At 49.5% G+C, this 22,125-nt stretch overlaps 5 protein-coding genes and 2 non-coding genes across 8 annotated transcripts; 6 read left to right on the forward strand and 1 right to left on the reverse strand.

Moving 5' to 3' along the window:
- Positions 1 to 75: 75 nt before the first annotated feature.
- lmbrd2b (LMBR1 domain containing 2b) lies at positions 76 to 3,980 on the reverse strand. The gene is made up of 18 exons (XM_058056970.1): positions 3,785 to 3,980; positions 3,349 to 3,543; positions 3,160 to 3,260; positions 2,990 to 3,088; positions 2,739 to 2,906; positions 2,456 to 2,666; positions 2,320 to 2,394; positions 2,145 to 2,255; positions 1,899 to 2,082; positions 1,648 to 1,829; positions 1,443 to 1,576; positions 1,272 to 1,377; positions 1,114 to 1,211; positions 943 to 1,046; positions 826 to 872; positions 665 to 758; positions 460 to 586; positions 76 to 396 (listed from the first exon to the last, which is right to left on the reverse strand). Exons 2-18 carry the CDS (start codon positions 3,520 to 3,522, stop codon positions 333 to 335), a joined length of 2,079 nt encoding a protein of 692 aa, XP_057912953.1. The 5' UTR covers positions 3,523 to 3,543; positions 3,785 to 3,980; the 3' UTR covers positions 76 to 332.
- A 331-nt stretch (positions 3,981 to 4,311) lies between these two features.
- On the forward strand, positions 4,312 to 7,060 carry ppp1r3b (protein phosphatase 1, regulatory subunit 3B). The gene is made up of 2 exons (XM_058056971.1): positions 4,312 to 4,847; positions 5,965 to 7,060. The coding sequence occupies exon 2, from the start codon at positions 6,053 to 6,055 to the stop codon at positions 6,818 to 6,820; it is 768 nt and encodes a 255-aa protein (XP_057912954.1). The 5' UTR covers positions 4,312 to 4,847; positions 5,965 to 6,052; the 3' UTR covers positions 6,821 to 7,060.
- Positions 7,061 to 7,201: 141 nt separating this feature from the next.
- mfhas1 (multifunctional ROCO family signaling regulator 1) lies at positions 7,202 to 12,750 on the forward strand. The gene is made up of 2 exons (XM_058056969.1): positions 7,202 to 10,372; positions 12,286 to 12,750. The coding sequence occupies exons 1-2, from the start codon at positions 7,540 to 7,542 to the stop codon at positions 12,414 to 12,416; spliced, it is 2,964 nt and encodes a 987-aa protein (XP_057912952.1). The 5' UTR covers positions 7,202 to 7,539; the 3' UTR covers positions 12,417 to 12,750.
- Positions 12,751 to 13,388: 638 nt separating this feature from the next.
- On the forward strand, positions 13,389 to 15,374 carry rpl17 (ribosomal protein L17). 2 transcript variants are annotated; one of them, XM_058056975.1, is made up of 7 exons: positions 13,389 to 13,459; positions 13,830 to 13,879; positions 14,410 to 14,450; positions 14,569 to 14,703; positions 14,858 to 14,956; positions 15,037 to 15,228; positions 15,298 to 15,374. In XM_058056975.1, exons 2-7 carry the CDS (start codon positions 13,840 to 13,842, stop codon positions 15,343 to 15,345), a joined length of 555 nt encoding a protein of 184 aa, XP_057912958.1. In that variant the 5' UTR covers positions 13,389 to 13,459; positions 13,830 to 13,839; the 3' UTR covers positions 15,346 to 15,374. The 2 variants fall into 2 exon arrangements, with proteins under 2 accessions (XP_057912958.1, XP_057912959.1); XM_058056976.1 differs by lacking the exon at positions 13,389 to 13,459 and adding an exon at positions 13,645 to 13,743.
- On the forward strand, positions 13,923 to 13,988 carry LOC131107689 (small nucleolar RNA SNORD58). The gene has a single exon (XR_009120305.1). It is a non-coding gene; the product is annotated as a small nucleolar RNA SNORD58 (small nucleolar RNA).
- Positions 14,734 to 14,800, forward strand: LOC131107687 (small nucleolar RNA SNORD58). The gene has a single exon (XR_009120303.1). It is a non-coding gene; the product is annotated as a small nucleolar RNA SNORD58 (small nucleolar RNA).
- Positions 15,375 to 19,467: 4,093 nt separating the features above from the next.
- On the forward strand, positions 19,468 to 22,094 carry nkx6.1 (NK6 homeobox 1). The gene is made up of 3 exons (XM_058057629.1): positions 19,468 to 19,978; positions 20,070 to 20,239; positions 21,876 to 22,094. Exons 1-3 carry the CDS (start codon positions 19,468 to 19,470, stop codon positions 22,092 to 22,094), a joined length of 900 nt encoding a protein of 299 aa, XP_057913612.1.
- Positions 22,095 to 22,125: the final 31 nt, after the last annotated feature.

A 22,125-nucleotide genomic window follows, 5' to 3' on the forward strand; every position in this document is an offset into this window, starting at 1 on the left:
GGTCACCGGCTCATCTACCGCCTGATTGGCTATCGTTCATCAGCATTGTAAAAAACATTAGTGGAGTTGTGGAAGCACAGTTGGAGAACCTTGGAGGAACTTTTAATGACAGTCAGGAAGTATAAATATGTCACATTCATTCACGCTACAACACTTTGCTCCACATCCGGGCAGTACATCATCACGTGCTTGTCCTTCTGCCCTCTGGCGGGCAAAGTGCCGCCCTTCACCCACACATGACGACGGAAGTGCTTCATCACTGGGCGTCCTTGGGAGGAGGGGGAGCACGTGGAGGTGCTCATGAGGTTGAGGACAGGAAGACGCCTTCCCTGTTAGACGTCATCAAATATCCGACTGCGGGACGATGACATGGACAGATAGCGTCCTCCCGCGTGTCTGAAGGACAACAACACAGCGCTTAGACACGCCGCCGTGTCAGGCTGCTAACAGCTAGCTTACCTGCCGCACTCAGAGTCCACTGCTTCATCCGCTAGAGAATCGGCGTTGAAGTCCAGAGGCTCGGCGTCCTGGAGCAGCTCCACCCGATCGCGCTCTGCACGACCCCCGCCCCGCGAATACTTGACCTCTACGCGAGCATCACAACAACAAGGGTTCAGCCAGCAGAGCAATGCTACATGCTAATTATGCTAATGATTATGCTGACGTCTGTCGTTAGCGTCGCTCTCCTTGGCATCGTGTTTGGTCCTGCTCCTCGCACTTTGCTCTTCCCTCTGGCTTCCGTAGCGCTCCTTCCACTCCTGCAACAGTCCGCATATGGTCAAGCGAAGGTCACCTTAAAGGTCACAGCAAGGAACGTCAACTCACTCGCCGCCTGTTCTCGCCGTCCTCCGTCCTTTGCCGCTTTCGTTTCTCTGTGAGCGCAAAGCAAACGCGTCATCACCAGCCATAGCCGACCCGCGCTAACGTTTGTGTGGCACTGACCGCGGCGAATCAGCTCCTTGCCCTCCTCCATCAGGTCAGAGGTCATTTCAGTGTCACCCATGAATTGCTGGAAGCCCAGAAGGTTCAGACAACGCGTCCCCAAACTGAGGAGACCACAGCGTCAGGCGGCGGTCCTGCTGGGGCGGCAGACCCCGTGGGGGCGTGTCTTACCTGAAGTAGGTGGCGATGCACAGGATGACGATCAACATGGGGTAGTAGATGTAGAAGCCGTTAGCCACGAAGGACAGCACGCGCATGGAGCCCATGATCTGCAGGAGACAGCACACGGGTCACCCCTTCATGCTAGCATGGCTAACGTAGTTAGTTACCGAGGTGTAGGCCGTCTGCTCCTTCTGCTGGTGCGAGATGGCTGCGTCCATGTGGATGAGACCCAGGAAGTTGAGACACAGCGGGGGCGTCAGACGACAGAAGAGCCTGCGGGCGATGAGATGACCTTAGGACCCATGTGACCCAGACGTTTCTAAACAAGTGTCCCTTACATGCCGCTGAACTGCAGACTGTAGGCGTCCGTCTGGTGGTGGGACGCCAGGTAGTAGTAGTTGAAGACCCGGATGCGGAAGACGGTAGAGTAGACGCAGGTGCACAGGAAAAAGATGGTAATGAAGCACGCCACCTGGTGGGGGGAGGAGGAAGGAAGCGTGAATGCAGCACAGCGCCACCCTGACCCACACCGTGTCTCCTCACCTGGATGTACACGTAGTTGTAGTCCCGCTCGGCTAGCTGGATGAAGACGGCGAACAGCGACAGGACGGGCTTGGTGCTGAAGAAGGTGCACTCGGACCAGACCACGACCACGCTGAAGAGGGTCAGGACCAGCGAGAGTAAGCGGTAGAACCAGCGCTTGAGGAGACACTCCCAGTACCACTCTGAAGGAAGCGAACGTTAGCGCCACGCCGCTAAGCCCGACGCTGCCAAGCGTGACGGGGGTGCCTCACCTACGGTGGGTGTGTACATGTAGCGGCAGAACCACCCGGCGGGCTGCGAACGCGGGAAGCTGTGCACAAACTGGCGAGTGGAGCTGGTCTCGTTCTTGGCCACGTCCTCCAGGTGGAAGGCCTGCTGCAGGAGGATCTGCCATTGGACGCGAGTCCGGTTGTGTCTCTGCACGGCGTAGATCACCTGGGCACGGATGCACGTGAAGTGGCCCTGCTTGGGTGAGCTGAGCGTGGGGAAGAACTCACCCGCTTGTGGAGCTTGACCAGACTCTTCTCGCTGGGAAACGTCTGCTTGTCGTCAAAGTCCTCGTAGTCGTCCATGTTCCGACCCATTTTCTCCTGGTAGTCTGGCGGGCACTGAGTAGCGCATCGTGTCATGGGAGCGTCACAGGAGCGTCATGGAAGCCCGGCCACTACTCACCTTCCTGAGGATGGTGTCGATGCAGGTCCTCAGAGGATGGTTGTACTTGATGGCCTCGCTCACCTTCCTCACCTCCTGACATCACCACACCTGCTCGTCACACACAGCGGCACGCACGTGTCACGTGCACACTCACCTCCATGACGTCCTCCAGGTTCTCCTCTGCGTCCGCCTTCTCTGTCATCAGCTTGGACGCCTTGAAGTAGGTCTTGAGCAGCAGGTGTCCGTGTCGGGAGGCATCCCAGTAGGAGCGTGGGATCTCCACCAGGCCGTAGCCCAGCAGCAGCACCAGCAGGAACAACCCCCACGTGTTGGCCGCCGTGATGCCGATGGTCTGCAGCTCGTACCTGCCACGCCCCCAAACGTTAGCACCGGCGTTAGCACCGGCGTTGGCACCGCCGAAGGAGGCGGGGTCTCACCAGGACAAGCGCCATTGGGGGTGCACGGCCACGTAGATGAGCAAGGAGCCGAAGATGAGCAGGTAGCTTCCGTAGTAAATGGCGTTCTCGATGAGAGCCGTTTTCATCTTCCCGCCGATGGAGAAGCCCCCCGAGCGGGCATACGACTGCATGAAGGGAAGCAGCAGCCTGTGCATGACAAAGCAGCAGGTTGAGTGCGGCCGCGGCCACGCCCACCGCCGGCGGCAGCTCAGGCACGAGGTCGCACTGACCAGGTCAGGCACTGAGACGTCCAGTAGACCACCCGCCAGAAGACGGGCATGATGCCGTCAGGGATGTAGCTCCATGGCTTGTGGCACGCCGCCTGCACACTGGAAGGGAGGAGGCGCCGTTACTCCACATTTGGGCTTCCTGTCCCGACGCAGGAAGAAGCAGAACTCACCTCTGAGTGGGAGCCAGAGAAACGTTCCTCGTGGTCTGATTGACGGGGGGCGGACTCACAGCGTGCTCCTCATGGTCCTTCTTGCACTGCTTGTAGATGGTCTGAAAGAGGTGGCAAGGGAAAGCAACTTGAGAACAGAAATCACTAGAGCCACACGCGGTCCCACTGGGGAACCCCCGGGGAACCCACCGTGGTGACGTCCAGCGGGAGGATGAAGACGATGAGGAAGCACAGGTACCACGCCAGCAGCGTTCCGAACAGAACCATACGCTGCTGTTTGCCAAAGTCTCCATAGCGGTGGAGCAGGAAGAGCGCCAGGAAGAAGACCACCACGATCTCCAAGCCCAATGCCGCCCCGCTCATGCTGACCGGAAGCTGGAGGACCTGCAACAAGTCACGTGACTGCTAAGCTCACGCAGAAGATGCATCACAGCTGTCACATTGCCTTCCCGCTGCAAAGATGGGGGTTCATTAAGAGGATGATGCATTCACGTGACGGCACACTGGCAGGAGTTCTCAGCTAACACGTGACAGACATCATCTGTATACAAAAAGACTCAAGTGTGGCTTGAAGCTAATTGCAGCGTTAGCTAGCAAGATAGCAACGCTAACGACGGTGACGTACCGCAGTTTCTGGCTCACGTTTTGCCCGTTGAGGTGGAACAAAAGCAGCGACGGTTTCTCGTCCAACAACAGTCAATTGGAACGGAACAAACTGCACGGCAAATCAGCCAAATGCGGCACTTTCTGTCATCAGCCGTCACATCCGCGTCGGCCGGGCAGGGGCCATGACGTCACGGGCGCGGACGGGCATGCGCAGTAGTGGCAGTCAACAAAAAACAATCTCCATTTCCAGTGCAAGACAGTATGACAGCACCAAATATAAAGAATTAAAAGAATAAATAAAGGATTTACATTGTACAGGACCATTGGTTGCCTTGGTTACATATTATTGAGGGAAATGAAGTGAGGAAACCTTTTAATATTTCTGAAAGTACATGTTGGAATGTGCAGCTGCACATAAAACAACGAAATGAGTTTGTTGAGCAGAGGGGCGTGGCCAGTGATGTCACACCAGGAAGCGACAGGTGAGAGGTCAACATTTGACCAGCTCGCTGCAGCTGGTCAATGATTGACCGTCATTGATCGGTGTGGGCTATTTTCAGGTGCGGTGGAGGACAGAGTCGTCTTTCTGGAATTAAACTTTCATCTTTGCTCTCCTGAACCTAATCCCCTGTGCAAATATTGACTCACTTCTTCATTGGCGGTCAGCTTAGCTTCATAATGTTCTATTTGATCATATCGATTGCCTCGCTAAATGTGTGCACATCAATGGATAACACATTGATCACCTGATCGCCTACAGGACAGCTGATGCTAAGACACACAAACGATATTAACATGCTAGCGTAACATGCCAACGCCAAACAACTTATTCGCTACTTTTGACCTTCCCGTCCCCCCGTAGGGATATGGGGCGGGGTCACATCCCTCGCACTCCGTGGGAAACTCCTTTGACTGGCTACGGCTGGATGTTCACGTGCAGCCTGAGTGGCTTAGAAGCTGCGCACAAACAATTTGCGCACAGGGTGGCGAGCACGGCATCAGGAACGTGCGCGTCCACGCGAGTGAGCCCAGATGAGGTGAACGTCTCCCCCGCCCCCCCACCACCCAGCGCCGCCGCTCAGGTAACAAGACTTTAACGCACTTGACTTTTTTATCCTACATACATGTAGCACGTGCTCACATGACGCTAAAACCTGTAAAGGTTACTGTGGGCTGCTAGTTTGCTTTGAGCGAGCATATTCAGGTGAATCTGTGACGTCACTCGGGTGCGAGACGACGAGTTTGACATGTGCTTTACATGTATGATGCGTTTATTCAAAAGCATAGTGACATCACAACTGGTGACAGCCAATCAACTGACAGCTTGCCCGCTCACCTGTATTCACTTTTGTTGTTGTTTTTGGCCTTCTTGTACACAGCTAGCAATGGAACGCTAATAATCATGTCAAGGTCCAAACACAGCCGTCTGCCCTACACCCCCCCCCCCCCAACAGCCGCCACCGGTTTCTGTGTTTAAATTCAAATACAAAAAAACAACAGCAAAAGTGGGTGAGTGGGTGGGTGGGTGAGTTGGTGTAAAAGGTGTCCAAAGTGCAGCCCAGGGGCCATTTGCAGCCTGCAGCACATTCTAAATATATCATTTAACAAAAAGCAACAACATAAGACAATAAAATCCCCCAAATAAAGTCAAAATCTTAAGGGAAAAAGTTTTAATCAAATATGAAAAAGTCATTACCTTATGAGAATAACATACACAGCATTATTTCAGTATAGCATAAAGTTGAAATATTCAAGTAAAATGTCCTCAAAACAACAAATAAACTTGTCATTTTTTCATTTTTAGAAAATGTTGATATAGGATAGGACCCAATATGAATGCAAAAGTCATATTCGGTCTCATTTTGGTCGCATAAAGGTGAAATATTCATGAAAAAAATACATTTTATTTTAAAAAATCATATGAGAGCGAGACAACATAAAAGGAAGTTGTAATATTATGCGAATAAAGTCCAAATGTTAGGGGAAATTGTACAAAGATTGTTTAAGAAGAAAACTGAAATATTTTGAAAAAGTAATTAGTGAAGTTGCACTGAAAGTCAGTCACAAATGAAAGTATAGTAAAGCTGCACCCTATGACATTTCACTATCTAGTTCTGGGGCCTGGGGCTTGGGGCGGCATAGAAGGTGAGGATGCAAATGTCCTCCAGAAAGCGGTCAAGGAGTTTTTGTGTCTTTCAGCGTGGTGGGAGTCGACTGGCCAGTGTTCCAGCAGGAGCGACATGCAAAAGCTAAGCAGCTAACTGAAGCTGACCCCGCCCCACCCGACATGCCGACGGACATGGCGCCACCCCTGTACCTCTCCAATGAGGACTTTGTCTACAGGAGCGGCGCCCCCCCAACCTCCCGCTGTCACTTGGAGGAGGCGGCGCAAGCCGGAGGGAAGGTGAAGAAGCAGGTGACCTTCGCTGACCATCGAGGTCTACCGCTGACCAGGGTCAAGGTCTTCTCCCAGTTGAAGGATCCCATCCACATCCCTCTTGACATCCGACGGACGGCAAGCACTGCGCCCGGCGCCAAAGACGACAAGCTGGTCTTGGACTTCGGCCAGCCGTCGTCGGACTACGTGCACTTCCGCCAGCGTCTGGAGAGGAACTGCGTCTGCCTGGAACACTGCGTGCTCAAGGAGGAGGCCTTGGCGGGAACCGTCAAGGTCAAGAACCTGTCCTTTGAGAAGCGGGTCAAGCTCCGCGTCACCTTTGACTCCTGGGAGAGCCACTCGGACGTGGACTGCACGTATGTGAAAGACTCGTACCCCACGCGCTACAGCGACACCTTCTCCTTCCAGCTGAGCCTGCCGGAGCTCCTCCACCCTCACCAGCACGTGGAGTTTGCCGTCTGTTACCAGGTGGGCGGGGACGAGTACTGGGACAGCAACCACGGCCACAACTACCGCGTCGTGTGGGCGTCGGCCAAGCGGCCACACTTTGACTCAGGGATCCACCTGGACCGGTTCGGCAGTCCCATCTGCGGACACGGCATCTTCCCCGAGTGGCCGAGTTACGCCGGCTATGAGAACGTGGGGCCGTACTACTGAGACGCTTTCATTGAAATAATCCAGTAGGTTTTAAATTTTTCCAAACCCCACCTTTTTAAATGGGAATATTCATATACAAACAAATATTATTTGTCTTCATTTGCCTTTTATTCAAATAAACATTTACAATAAAAGGCAGTTTTGCTCATATTTGCTCCCGATTTACTGTATGTTTTATTTGATTTACTGTATGTATTATTTAGTCCAAGTAATCATGAATAAAAACACGAGTCGTCCTACTCCCATTTACTCCGCATTGACACGCTGTGGCCACTAGATAGACCCCTAGCACAAGGAAAGCAACGAAGAAGAACGTCATGACATGAAAAATGAATGACTCATGACAATAATAATGGAAACGAGGAGGCGGCAGGTAGCCCAAGACGCTGCACTCAGCAAGTAGACAGAAGATGGACGCCACGTCGAGCGTGAAAACAAACCTTTGGGATTTGGGAAAAGCACTTTCACCGAGGCCCCGCCTCCTCCTGGCGGGCGGGAGCGGAGTGATGACGCGGACTTCCGGACTTTCTTCCCGTTCCTGCAGGGAGGAGAGGAGGCAGAGGAGGACTTGCGAGCCGCCGACGAGCGTCCCGAAGCTGGAGGCCATGACGTTAAACGGCAGCTCGGGTGCGCGGCGGCGAACGGACGCCATGCGGCCCCCCCTCCTCCGCTGGAAAGGCGTCAACGTTTCCCGCCAGCGCAGCTGATCGGACTCCAGCATGAGAACGCTGAATGAAAACAAGGAGGGGGTAGCGGGGGAGGAGAACAATGTGAAAGCAGGACAGCTGTGGAGGGACGCCGCCCTCCGCTCCAGGAAGCTCCGTAGCGACCTGCGCCAGCTGACCCTGTGCTCCAAAGACCAGGACCTGTCCAAAATCGAGGCCCTCAACCTGGGCAACAACTTCCTCCACGAGCTGCCTGAAGGTCTGGCGTCCAGCCTCAGTAACCTGCGCGTGCTGGTTCTGCGCAGGAACCGCTTCTCCGCCATCCCGCAGGCCGTGTTCGAGCTCCGGCAGCTGGTGGAACTGGACCTGAGCTACAACCGGTTGAGAAGCGTGGCGGAGGGCCTGGCCCATCTGAGTGCGCTCAAGAAGCTCTGCGTGAGTCACAACGACATCCAGCAGCTGCCCGAGCACATCTCGGGTCTGAAGCTTCTGGAGGAACTGGACATCAGCTTTAACCACCTTCACAGCATCCCCGCCACCTTCCGCCACCTGGCCAGGCTGCGCACACTGGACGTGGACCACAACAAGCTGAGACGTTTCCCTCCTGAGATCCTGGCACTCGGCGACTTGGAGGAGCTGGATTGTTCGGGGAACACGTTTGAGGTTTTGCCAGAAGACCTGGCCAAGTTGAAGAGCGTGAAAATCTTGTGGCTGAGCAGTCTCCACCTAAGATCTTTGCCTGACACTTTCTGCCACCTGCGGAACCTGGAGAGCCTGATGCTGGACGGGAACCACCTGACTGCGCTTCCCCGCGACTTTGGCGACCTGCAAAGGCTCAAGATGGTTAACTTGTCCTCCAACCAGCTGGCCGGTTTCCCCGAGGTTCTTCTGAACATTTTGGGACTGGAGGAGCTCTACCTGAGCAGGAATAAACTCACACATCTACCACAGGAAATCGGGCAGCTGCAGAATCTGGCCAATCTTTGGCTGGACAACAACGCCATCACATACCTGCCCAACTCACTTGTGGACCTGGTGAAGCTGGAGGAGCTGGTGCTCCAAGGTAACCAGATCGCCATCCTTCCAGACCATTTTGAAAAGCTGTCCAAGGTGAACATTTGGAAGGTGAAGGACAACCCCCTCATCCAGCCCCCGTATGAGGTATGCATGAAGGGGATTCCACACATCGCCACCTATCAGAGGGACTTGGTGCCCTCACAGCTCTCCGTGAAGCCCAGACTCAAACTGGTTCTGATGGGACTGAAGGGGGCCGGGAAGACACAGCTTCAGCGGAGCGTTCTTAGCGGGCGACATGAAAGCAAGGGAAGCGATGGAATCCAAGTCGCCAGCTGGGTCGCAGATGGCGGCCTCACGTTCCTCATGTATGACCTGTCGGGCAAGCAGAACCTAGACCTTCTCAAAGCCTTTTTCCTCTCCCCCGGCGCCCTCTACATCCTGGTCGTTAACCTCAAAGCGTATTCGCCTTGCCACTTCTACGCCCATGTGGGCTACTTTCTTCACCTGCTGGGTGCCAAGGTGCCCCGTGCTGTCGTGCTGTTGGTGGGCACGCACGCCGACTTGTGTGGGGACGCGGAACTGGAGGAGAAGAGGCTAGACATCCACCGGCAGGTCGGCTTGCAGCGAAGGAGAGACGCACAGGTCCTGATAAGTCTGGCCCTAAACGTGGACCAGGCTCTTCAGCAGGGTTATGCCGCACGCACCTCCAACCCCCATAACCCCTTTTATGCCGTCTCCGACGGTAATCTGTGGCAGAAGAAGACCCGGCTACAGTTCTTGCTGAACCACCGCCTTCAGATCCTGTCTCCGCTGCTGAGTGTCAGCACGCAGACCCAGACCAACATCCAACGCTTGAAGGAGAAACTGATGTTTGTTGGCAAGCACAAGGACATCTTCCCCAACCTCCACCGGGTGCTGCCCAGGTCCTGGCAGATCCTGGAGGAGCTACACCTCAAGTCTGAGGACTTGTGGCTGTCGTGGTGGGACGCGGCCCACCTCGGTCACCAGGCGGGGCTTACCGAGGAGAACCTGCACAGCGCCTTGTCCTACCTGCATGAAAGCGGCCAGCTGCTCTACTTTGAGGACAACCCCGCCCTGAAGGATTACGTGTTTCACAACATTTCACGCTTCATCGCCGTCCTCAACGTCTTCTTCCAAAGGGACGAGCTCGAACTGCTGGACGACGCCCAGGTGGGGAAGGAGGACAATGAGAACCTCAGAGTGGTGCAGCCGGAACGTCATTTGGACAGTTTCCTTCGATGCGGCCTCTTACCCTCCACCGCCATCCACCGGCTGCTCGGCCCTCTCATCCAGACCCAGTGGGACCAGAATGTTTCCATGGAGCTTCTGGAGAAGCTGGGCGTCTGCTACTGCGTGAACAAGCCCCGTGGCAAGCCCCCAAATGGCGCTGCAGTGCTGTGGTACAAGTTCCCCGTCTACACCGGCAGAGAGGAGACAGAACCAGACCCGAGCTCCCTTCCTCCCTGCCCACTGATGTCGGTGGAGCAGCTGCAAATCCAGTACAGCTTCCCCTTCCTGTTCCCGCCCGGACTCTTTGCCCGCTTTAGCGCACGCATCAACAGCCACGTGGCTCAGAGGTCCGACGGCCCGAACCGCATCCTGGCCTACCGAGGCAAAGTCCCGGTCGTGATCAGCCACCATCCCTCTGCGGGGAGGCTGCAGGCGGACACCGTGTCCATCGCCAGCCACGCGTCGCTGCCAAACATCTGGACGGCGTGGCAGGCCGTCATGCCACTGCTCCATGAGCTCGACGCACTGCTGCGGGAATGGCCCGGCCTGCACTACGCCGTGCACATTGTGTGCTCCAAGTGCCTCCGCAGGGGGTCCAGCAGCCCGCACACCTTTCCGGGTAAGCTCCGCCTCCACAGCCGGGCGGCATCGCTACTTTTTATTCATTCTTTATTCAAACAGATAAACCTCACTCAGATGAAAAATGTCTTTTCTATGAGTGACCTGGCCAAGATGGCAGACACACGTTTGGGACAAGACCTTTCCAACATACCTTTATACGTCATGATGATGATGATGATGGCGATGGCCACGTGTGTGGCGGCCACCAGAGGAACAATCCTATTAAGCTAGCTGACTGTTATCCACCCCGCACGTGGGCTCACAGGATTGAACTGTCATGTGATCATCCTGAACACGCCCACCATGGCAAACGCTAGCATGGGAATCTTCCTCCTGAGGGTTCAAAGGTCATTAGACACGTGCTGGTGTTGAGGCGTGTAGACCAGCTCAGTTATTTTGGGAATCTTTCCCGTGTGCCTCATGTGGGACAGACAGACATTCCTCAGGATGGGGGCGGGGCCAAGACCAGCTCAGGTACTCAGAGTGCATATTTGCTTTCTTACGCACACGCAAAGCTCCGCATAGGACAGACAACACAGGAAGTTCAGTCATTTGCTTCCTGTCACGGGGCAGGGGGCTGTACTGGGAGGAAAGTTGGGATATTTCAAGCCAGCCCCCACACCCCCACCCCCTCCACAAAATAGTAATAGTAGTCGTGGGCATCTTGTGCTGAGGGTCATTGGACTGTGCTGTGGTCTATGGCAGGGGTGTCCAATGTGCAGCCTGTGGGCCATTTGTGGCTCGCATCGCATTCTAGAAATATGAAATATTTAACAAGTAAACACAACAACAACAAAGCTCATTTTACAAGAATAAAGTCAAAGAGGGCTCTAATGGTGATAAAAGTGTATTAGAAGGTAGTATACAAGTTTCCTATGTCTTATTTTCTCTTATGTCTACTATATTGGATAATAGGAGTTTTAAAGTGACTATAGGGGTGTTATTTCCTGTCTAGAGGGCTCTAATGGTGATAAAAGTGTATTAGAAGGTAGTATACAAGTTTCCTATGTCTTATTTTCTCTTATGTCTACTATATTGGATAATAGGAGTTTTAAAGTGACTATAGGGGTGTTATTTCCTCTCTAGGGGGCTCTAATGACGATGACAGTGTATTAGATGGTAGTATACAAGTTTCCCTATGTCTTATTTTCTCTTATGTCTACTGTATGGGATAATATGAGTTTTTAAGTGACTATAGGGGTGTTATTTCCTGTCTAGAGGGCTCTAATGATGATAAAAGTGTATTAGAAGGTAGTATACAAGTTTCCCTATGTCTTATTTTCTCTTATGTCTACTATATTGGATAATAGGAGTTTTAAGGTGACTATAGGGGTGTTATTTACTGTCTAGAGGGCTCTAGTGATGATAGAAGTGTATTAGAAGGTAGTATACAAGTTTCCCATGTCTTATTTTCTCTTATGTCTACTATATTGGATAATAGGAGTTTTAAAGTGACTATAGGGGTGTTATTTCCTGTCTAGAGGGCTCTAATGATGATAAAAGTGTATTAGAAGGTAGTATACAATTTTCCTATGTTTTATTTTCTCTTATGTCCAATATATTGGATAATAGGAGTTTTAATGTTCCTATAGGGGTGTTATTTCCTGTCTACTGGGCTTTAATGATGATAAAAGTGTATTAGAAGGTGGTACACAGGGTTTCTGTGCTGTAATTAGGTAAATTCTATATTGTGGAATTGATGGGTGGGGTCTGGAACCAGATGCTCGCCATAAGCGGGGGAGGCTGGCTGTCAAAGGTTTGGCTTGCCCTGGTGTTGGTTGTGCTGTTGGGGGGGTGTCCAGTGTGTTTGTTTTAATTCATGAAGCTCAGAAAGGCTGTTGGTTCCTGCCATGAGGTCATGTGATCCAAGAGGCGTGTCCTATCTCACAGGGGGTCCTTGCTGTGTTGCAGGAGAGTTGCTGTCTCAGCAGCGGCCTGATGAACTGACCGAGCTGGTCTGTCCAAAGAACGGTTCCGAGAGGGTCAATGTGGCTCTGGTCTACCCGCCGACCCCCACCGTGCTCAGCCCCTCCCCCAGGTGAAGACCCATGTCCCACACGTTCCTTCCAGACTCTTCTGTGGACTTTGACACATCCCTGATATCACAGAGTTCTGACATGTCTTGGCATTCTTCAACTTCTGTTATCGCCTTGCTGTCCGAAAGGCCGACAAGGGGGTGATGGTTCGTTTCCTTGGGAATAAAAGCTTTATTTTTCTACCCTGGAGGCACCAGGAGCCGGCACGCAAATCACCAAAATAAAGAAAGTTGATGACCACCGAGCGTTTGTGCTTCTTCATGGTGCTGAAACGCTGACACCTTGCTCGCGACTTCTCCTCTCAGACCCACCACCCCACCGCCTCACGATGCTCATGACGCTTCCACTCGGACAACTCCTTGTTACATACATATGCTGGTCCAGCTGCACGTGCCCGAGGGCGTAGCACGTCCACGTACGCTAGCCTCAGCACACAGGCACCTCGACTACAGCCGCAAATCATTCCACCGCTATCACGCTCAGACTTGAAGACTAGGCTGGTATGCTCTCCATTTTGTAGCATTTTCCTGCTTCAAGTTCAGGAAATAATAGAGAAGCACTGGGTTACATGAAGGAACATCTCATGCTGACATTTTAGGACATTCAACATGACTAAAAAGGGAAAATGAAGTTATAATATGGGAATAAAGTCAACGTATTATGGAAATAAAAGCACATTATTACAAGACAAAAATTTACAAAGTTTGAAATATTTGTGAAATAAAAAAGCAAAGTGAAGTTGATATTAATATAAGGCCTTTTGCCTATACTGTATGCCAAAGCTTAGATGAAATATACATATATAATTTGTTAGCATATATAACATGTCTTGCTTTACGAAATATCAAGGTGGCAAAGTTGCATCCCTTGAACTTTTCATTATGTGGCCCTCAGAGATGAGATGAAACTGAGCTAGGCCTCTAAAGCGTAGGATAGGTCAACAGGAGGAACTTCCGTCCTCCTGGCCACTAGGGTGCGCTGACACTTAAAGAGGCGACAAGATGGGCGCTGTGACTCCGCCTCTTCCTCTTCCTTCCGCGGCCTCAGAGGTAAGAGCTGTTTGGTGCAAGCCGGCTACGAAATCCGTTGTAAATCCTCGCTAAATCTTTGCCATCCTTCGTTTTTAACCACCCAAGATGATCTGCCAAGAACGCTTATTTGTAAATACTCGGATTTTGTAGTCGATGGTGTATTTGTTGTGTAAAGAGGAATGAGTCAGGGTGCCTGGATGGTTTGTCTGTCCGCCATCTTGACTGCTTTCATGCTAAACTCTGCGTTTGTAAACGCCACCGAACTGCTGAGTTTTAAGCAGCAAGTTGGCGAATTAACAGCAGTACGCGTCGCGGTCGTCGATATAAAATAGCTGTAAAGTCAGTGATCAGACGGAAGCTCACCGAATTGTTTCACATTCTGTTTCAGAAGTCTGAAAATGGTCCGCTACTCGCTCGATCCCGAGAACCCAACAAAGTGTGAGTATGAGGATCTTTTGCAGCGTGAACACGTTGACTTTTGGCGTTGATGATGACACCTTAGGACACCTTTGGATTCCTCATGAAAACAAAGTACTAGCTGAGCGCCTTCACATGGTAGTGATGTGCCAATATCGATACCTGTCCCCAATCCAAATCTCTTCTAACTGTTGCTGGTCAATGATGGCTTTCTTTTTCACTTTGATGCATCTCATTGATGCCTTATGTCTGTTGTATGCTAGCTTGGCTAAGCTATATGCACATTTACATTCATAAAGTAATGGTTTGACTTCATTATGCTATGCTAACACATACCCACCAATTTAAAATTGACCAGACACATGCTACAGCATATCTGCTTGGTATCACTGATACCAGCATGACTTGTACCTGGTAGGGGCTCGGGGGTGGAGGATGCGGGTGGCATGGGCTCGGGGGTGGAGGACAGGAGTGGTATGGCACATCACTACCCTGAGAAGAGAGGAAGTGAATGGCAGCAAGGCATGGCTGACTGATGTTTTATCTCCTAGCATGCAAGTCCAGGGGCTCCAACCTGCGGGTGCACTTCAAGGTGAGGCCACATGACTCCACACACCCAGACCATGTCACTGGCGTCCAAGCTGAGCGCCGTACATGTCGAGATAAGAGCGTGTGCGTGTAGTAGCGCGATCATGTGTCTGGCTCTGCAGAACACGCGTGAGACGGCCCAGGCCATCAAGGGAATGCACATCCGCAAGGCCAACAAGTACCTGAGGGACGTCATCGTCAAGCACCAGTGTGTCCCCTTCCGCCGCTACAACGGCGGCGTGGGCCGGTGCGCTCAGGTGAGTGGGGAGGGGGCTAGTGAGCAGCGGCCGCCGTGATGACCAACTTAGGACACCTTTGGATTCATGATGAAACCAACCAATCAGTCTGAGCGGCCGCTCGCTCAGACAGGAAGTGTGCGTTTGGGCGGCTGTCAACGCTGGTGTCTTGCAGGCCAAGCAGTTCGGCTGGACGCAGGGACGATGGCCCAAAAAGAGCGCCGAGTTCCTGCTGCACATGCTCAAGAATGCAGAGAGCAACGCCGAGCTGAAGGTGAGCACGTGTGAGATGTTGCCCAATGCAGCCAATGGCAGGTCGCTGTGATGTTGTGTAACCGTGGCTGCCCTCTTTAGGGTCTGGACGTGGACTCTCTGGTCATCGAGCACATTCAAGTCAACAAGGCGCCAAAGATGAGGCGGCGTACTTACCGCGCCCACGGCCGCATCAACCCGTACATGAGCTCGCCATGCCACATCGAGATGATCCTCACAGAGAAGGAGCAGATTGTTCCCAAGCCAGAGGAGGAGGTGGCCCAGAAGAAGAAGGTAAGGGGCGGGGCCTGCTGCTATTGGTATTGCTGTTAAGACCAACACTGACGTGGTCTTTGTGTGCAGGTTTCACAGAAGAAGCTGAAGAAGCAGAAGCTGATGGCGCGTGAATAAGTAGAAATAAAAGCCACTTGTCATCAGGACGCTCTCTGCTCTTTATTGACACGCTCGCCGTGGCACGACACCATCCCTGCCCTTTCCTTCCGTCCTGGCGCTCCCAGACACTACAAGGTCCACGGTGAGCCCACGGACCACTTGATGGCACTCGGCCCCATGATCTGACTCCATGATGTCACTGTGCTGCTAAGTGGGCTGGCGGGGACGGTTCCTTAATTCGTGTGACGTTCAATAGGCCTCAGTAAGCCTATTTACCAGGGTGGGGTATGATGCCATATGTAACATGCATGAATAAAAGCCAACATTAGCAGGCTACATGCTGGCTTAGTTTCTGAATGGAGAAATCCCATCCAACATGGGGGGGGGGGTGATAAAATGGATTAGAATTCATCCGTTTGCACGTGGATATATATGTGATATGATACAAGAACAAGGTGTTTTCTCAAATCTTTGGCGTGTTTTGGGAGTAGAGCTCCTGTTGGCTGACGTTGACTCGAGGAGCTGCTGCTGAAGACATGCCGACAGCGCCCCAGCGGGCGAGGGGGGGATTGCACCTGGGACTTCCAGGAAAGGACGCACAATGATGCAGAAGCATAAAGCAGCCTTTTGCTTTTCCACACAATACAGGGAAATGCTTTTCCATGGAAGTGGCGTCACTTCCTGGCGTGAACCTTCGTGTGTTTCCCATAGACGTAGAAAGCACACTCGCGCAGTGCTTCGGTACACACGCTGCCATCTTGTGTAGCACAACTTGGCAGCTCAGCGTGCTCGCCATGTGTAGGCACATATTGGTAGTTTACAGCCACACGGTAGGTCATTTTAATGCCTAATCGCGTCCACAATTTCAGAAACCATCAGTCAAAAGGTCGAAAGTTGCAAACGAACGAGGTAGTGCTACACAAGATGGTGGACTTGCGGCGACAAAAACGTACGGCTTATGAGTTTTCTACGTAATGTAGTTCTGTGGTGTTTTTTTTAACTATAACTTTATTAACAAACCGAATGGCATTACAATACAGTGAACTCAAGTACAGAACACACTGACATAGAAACAGCCCTTTAACGTAGATATAAGTATATAATTAACAAAATAAAAGAAAAAAGGGAATACAAGAGCAAGCTTAAACCAGATTGGGTTTATACATTGTGCATTTTTGGTCTTTCAAGGATTTTATGTATAATTTAAAATGGTTTGGAAAAGCAGTTGTAGTTTTTAAATATGTAGATTTATGGGTATAGAATTTGGCTAGACATAATATTGTATTCTATACTAGTCCTTGTTTTTGGTTCCATAGGATCAAATAGGACATCATTACTACAGAAGCTGTTGGATAGAAGGAGGAGGTGGTTGCACACCCAGGAGTCCACACCAGTCCATATGCCCTGTAGTCTATACCTAATGATATATGATCTGTCCTGTGATGGATCCATTATTCCAGACGAGGTGAAAGGTTGTGTCTTTAAATCTTCCAACAAGATGAGAAGATCCACTAGTGAAAGTTGGATAAAGTGACAGAGCTTCTCAATATGGGAATCTCATCTCAGCAGGGGTTCACTAAACAACTTTTGGGCATCACACATTCATGTCCACAATTTCAGCCAATTCAATAAACAATCCAAATATACAACCCTAAGTCCTCCATCTTTGTAGTATTTGACAATATTGCCCTTTTTGACATCTTTCATTCCTCCCAATTAGATAGAAAGTTGATTAATAGCGTGGATGATTCCTGAAGGCGTGGCCTGTGACGAGCAGGCCAAACAAGCCTTGGTAAGCTGTCCATTTTACTTCCAGAAAGATGGATCTCTTTGCTGGTTTTCCGAGTTTTCATTTGACTTTCTATGCTAGTCCTTCCAAAATATTTCACCTCTGACCTCACAGGTATGCTGAATGTCGATGTCTTTGTTCCGCGTTCAGGGATTGGAAATGGTTCACTTTTATTGTTTCATTCAAATCGAGTCCGTATACATCATGGAATTTGGGAATCTCTCTAATTGCAGTTGGAATTTGATTCTTGTTTTTAGGAATAGAGTTCATCTGCAGTTTGCCTAAAACATGGTTTCCTCTAGGAGGTACTGCTGACACTCACCCAGCGCTGAGATAAATGGATAAGGTGACGATGGACATCCCTGAGGGATACCAACTTGGATTTGGAAGCTCGGGTTTGAACCCGAAGGTAACAAAACACATCGATTTCTATTTGATAAAATCCTCCAATCATTCCTAGAACTGTAACAGCAAAGCCTCCATATTGTAGGACCAGAAAAGCAAGGTACTTCCAACCAAGCTCAGTTTCATGATGTTCTATGATTTGAGCCCTTTGAGGAATCCTGACTTTCACTGATAACGTTTCCAATACCTTTTGGGAAAATAATGGAAGTGAACAATTTCTCTGTGTAATTGCTCTCCTGTCGTCAATCGTTGGGATGTTTATTGTTATCATACGCCATGTCTCCTTGTTGGAGCGAAGGTGCCTGATGGGAATATTCCACAATGTAGTTGTCTCATATCCGTCCAAAGATGCTTCTAGAAGCTTCCAGCGAGCCCGTCTGTCTGGGCTTCGTTGGGAGAAAGGAGGAGACAGCGGCCTCCAGGTCCTCACTGTCCAAAATCTATGAAATCCTGATCTCTTTCTGGAATATGTTGGCAAATACCTTCGATGAAAGACGTCTTTGCTATTCCCTCAAGGAATTTATGATTGGTGATCGGATGCCATGTTTTCTTGCCTTTGCTTTTCTAGCCTCCAAAAATATGCTGAATTCCGTTCTCCTTATTCTATCTGTTTCGATCCAGTAGCTCCATCACCGGATCTAATGAAGCTCCTTTTGCTCTACCACGTCCAGTTGATCCTGATCATTCCTGGACGCTAGTTAGCTTCCTGGTGAGAATTTGATATTTGGTCTTCAAGGAGCTGCCATTCCTTACATGCCGTTGTTAACTCTGTTACCGGTAATAGTTTCCGTGCTAGCAACGTCCACTATAGCATCAGTGACTGAATGGACGCTGGTGTAAGATCTTCGAGAGCCATGACTAAAGTAGGCTTTGACCACAAGCCAGCATCTTCAGGCGATGGCCGAGTCTCTTGAATTTTCGCCTTTCCAAAAAGAAGTAAGGCTTTTCTTTGAGGGAGGTCTCCTCGTAAAACCACATCTGAGCACATAGAATATCCCCTGTCGTACCTTGGGCCTAATGGGGGGGGGCTCGGTGACACCACCAGGATTTAGCTTTTTAAAAGCTCCCATTCCACATGGAATCAATGTTTAATGTTTTAATGCTGAAATCATGGCCTTATTGATTCCACGTCCACGAGCTGCACCACCAACCCTTCCTTCACGATCACCCCCACTCTTATTGTGAAAGGGGATCAGGAGTCAAGAACAGGACACGTGCTCTTATTGTGAAATGGCATCGTGAGTGAAGAAGAAGACAAGCAGGACACGTGCTCTTATTGTGAAAGGGGATGGTGAGTGAAGAAGACAGACAGGACACGTGCTCTTATTGTGAAAGGGGATCGTGAGTGAAGTAGAAGACAAAGCAAGACACGTGCTCTTATCGTGAAAAGTGATCGGGAGTGGTGTCTGCCCAAGTTCCAAACATGAAGACAATTATTCAGGTCAATGCAGTAACATGACCACCAGATGGCGCCACGCCCCCTCGCACTGCTGCTGGCATGGTGGTGCCAGCAGGTGAGGCTGATGATGACGAAGAACAGGAAGTATGTAGAATAATACAAGTGAAAATGTTTGGGAGTAGTTAGCGTGCCTGTTGTTTTTCTTCTTTATTATTATTAATTATTATTATTATTGTTATTACGCTGATTAAGAAGCAGACTGAGCCCGTCTCAGCCAATCAGGAGGCCGGCCTCCACTCGGGCCTGCTGACGTCACAGTCCGGCGCTCCAATCGGCGCAGAGATGTCAAACTTGGCCCCTCTGGCTGCGGGACGTCGGAACCAGAAGATCCACTCGCAGACTGGCAACTTGTTGAAGCACGCCGAGCCGGACCGATCCATCCCCCCGACCCCCACACACACCCCAGCTGCGGTTCCTTGCTGACATGGCCTGCTAGAAGTGGACCGTCGTCCGAATCCGGACCAGGGTGATGTTAGCGCTGGGTCCGATGGACGGGTCCCGACAGAGCAGCTTCCTCCTCAGCACCCCCCCTCTGGCGGCTCTGCACAGCATGGCCGACATGAAAACCCCCCAGTACCCGGCCTACCCTCTCTCCTCCGCCGGGCCCGCTTCGTCCACCTCCCCGGCCACCAGCTCGCCCAACCCGGGCGGCATGGCGGCGTCGTCCCCGGGCCTCAAGACGTCGTCCGGGCTGTCCTCGGGTCTCGGCTCTCCGCAGCTGTGCTCGTCCGCGACCCCCCACGGCATCAACGACATCCTCAACCGGCCCTCGGCCTCCTCGGCCTCGGCGGGGGTCATGAGCGCCCTGCAGCCCCGTTTCAGCAGCCTCAGCCCTCCGCCGCCTCCGCCGCCCGGACTCTTCTTCACCCCCGCAGCCGCTGCCGCCGTATCCCGCTACCCCAAACCGCTCACCGAACTCCAGGGCCGGACCCCGATTTTCTGGCCGGGGGTCATGCAGAGTCCACACTGGAGGGACGCGCGCTTCTCGTGCTCACCCCGTGAGTGTGTGTGTGTGTGTGTGTGTGTGTGAGAGAGAGAGAGTGTGAGTGTGTGTGTTGTTAGTAACGGTGATGTGTTGCTGTGTTCCAGAGCAGAGTTGTGTGTTGGACAAAGACGGAAAAAGGAAACACACCAGGCCAACTTTCTCTGGACAACAAATCTTTGCTCTGGAAAAAACTTTTGAACAAACCAAATATTTGGCGGGACCGGAGAGGGCGAGACTCGCCTTCTCGCTCGGCATGACGGAGAGCCAGGTCAAGGTACGCGCGCACGCACGCACACACGCACACACACATATTACTTCTCATCAAACTCCAACGGCACTTTTACATAGCTTACTAAAATAAATATGGTACTTTATCATATACATACTTTCTAAATAAATATCATTCTTTATCATATATACTTTGTAAATATCATACTTTATCATATATATACTTTCTAAATAAATATCATACTTTATCATATATATACTTTCTAAATAAATATACTTCATCATATGTACTTTATAAATATCATACTTTATCATATGTATACTTGATAATAAGTACTTTATCATATATATATATACTTTATAAATAAATACCATACTTTACCATATATATACTTGATAATAAGTAGCATACTTTATCATATATATACGTTATAAATAAATATCATTCTTTATTTATATATATACTTGATAATAAGTATAATACTTTATCATATATACTTCATAAATAAATATCGTACTTTATCATATATACTTTATAAACAAATATCATACTTTATTATATATATACTTTATAACTGTACTTTATCATTTTTTACTTGATAAATAAATATCATACTTTATTATATATATATACTTTATAACTATCCTTTATCATATATACTTGATAAATAAATATCATACTTTATCATGTATACTTGATAAATAAATATCATACTTTATTATATATATGCTTTATAACTATACTTTATAATATATACTTGATAACTAAATATCATACTTTATCATATATACTTGATGATAAAGATTAAACTTTAACAAAATAGAATTTTTTGTAATCATAATTATTTCAAATTATACTTTTTTCACATTATCATGTCATATTCTATTTCGATTCACATTTATTATGTCGACCATATATTTATGATCATCATGTAGACATATATGTATATATATTTATGATCATCATGTATACAAGTATTTATGATAATCATGTAGACGTATATTTGTATGTATTTATAATCATCATGTAGACATATATTTATATATATTTATGATCACCATGTAGACATATATTTATGATTTCCATGTCATGGATTATGATTATGATTGTTTGATGGTCCCAAGCATTCGGACTGGATGGCCAGGAAGTGATACAGTATTACAATATCATACTTTATGATATGATACTTTTTATTATGACTATATTATCATAGAATAAATGTCCTTGTTGCGGGATGAATCATCTAATTGATTTCAGTGATTGATCCTCTGCGAGGACACCTGTATGGTGATGATGACGGTGATGTCATAAAAAGATATGAAAAGATGATTTAAAGATGCAGAATATCATCGGAAATACATTGATTCATTATGATTTAACCATCTGGTCGCTTTGACAAAACACGTGCTTCATTATGATCAATCATATCATAGCAATAATCATTATTGTATTATTATTATTATTATTATTATTATTATTATTATTATTATTATTATTATTATTATTATTATTATTTTATAACTTCCGGCTATTATTTTGCAAATGATTTCTTTAAAAAAGAATACCAACGACAATTATCATCCATAATAATAATAATAACAATAATCATCATCATCATCATAAATTCCATTTGGAAGAGCAGCAAGTGAAGCCTGACATTTTCGTGCGCGCGCGCGTGCAGGTGTGGTTCCAGAACCGGCGGACCAAATGGCGCAAGAAGCACGCGGCCGAGATGGCCTCCGCCAAGAAGAAGCACGACTCGGAGACGCAGAGGTTAAAAGTCACTTCGGACCCGGACGAGGACGAGGACTACGACAAACCTTTGGACCCGGACCACGACCACCGCCACCTGCTCCACAAGCACGCGCTCGCGCACACGCCCGAGCCCGACAGCTCGTAAAGGTGCTTCCTCTTTGTTCTTGAGTTTTTTT

The sequence above is a fragment of the Doryrhamphus excisus genome, chromosome 19 (genome assembly GCF_030265055.1).
Source record: "Doryrhamphus excisus isolate RoL2022-K1 chromosome 19, RoL_Dexc_1.0, whole genome shotgun sequence".
In the NCBI taxonomy this organism is placed as follows: domain Eukaryota; kingdom Metazoa; phylum Chordata; class Actinopteri; order Syngnathiformes; family Syngnathidae; genus Doryrhamphus; species Doryrhamphus excisus.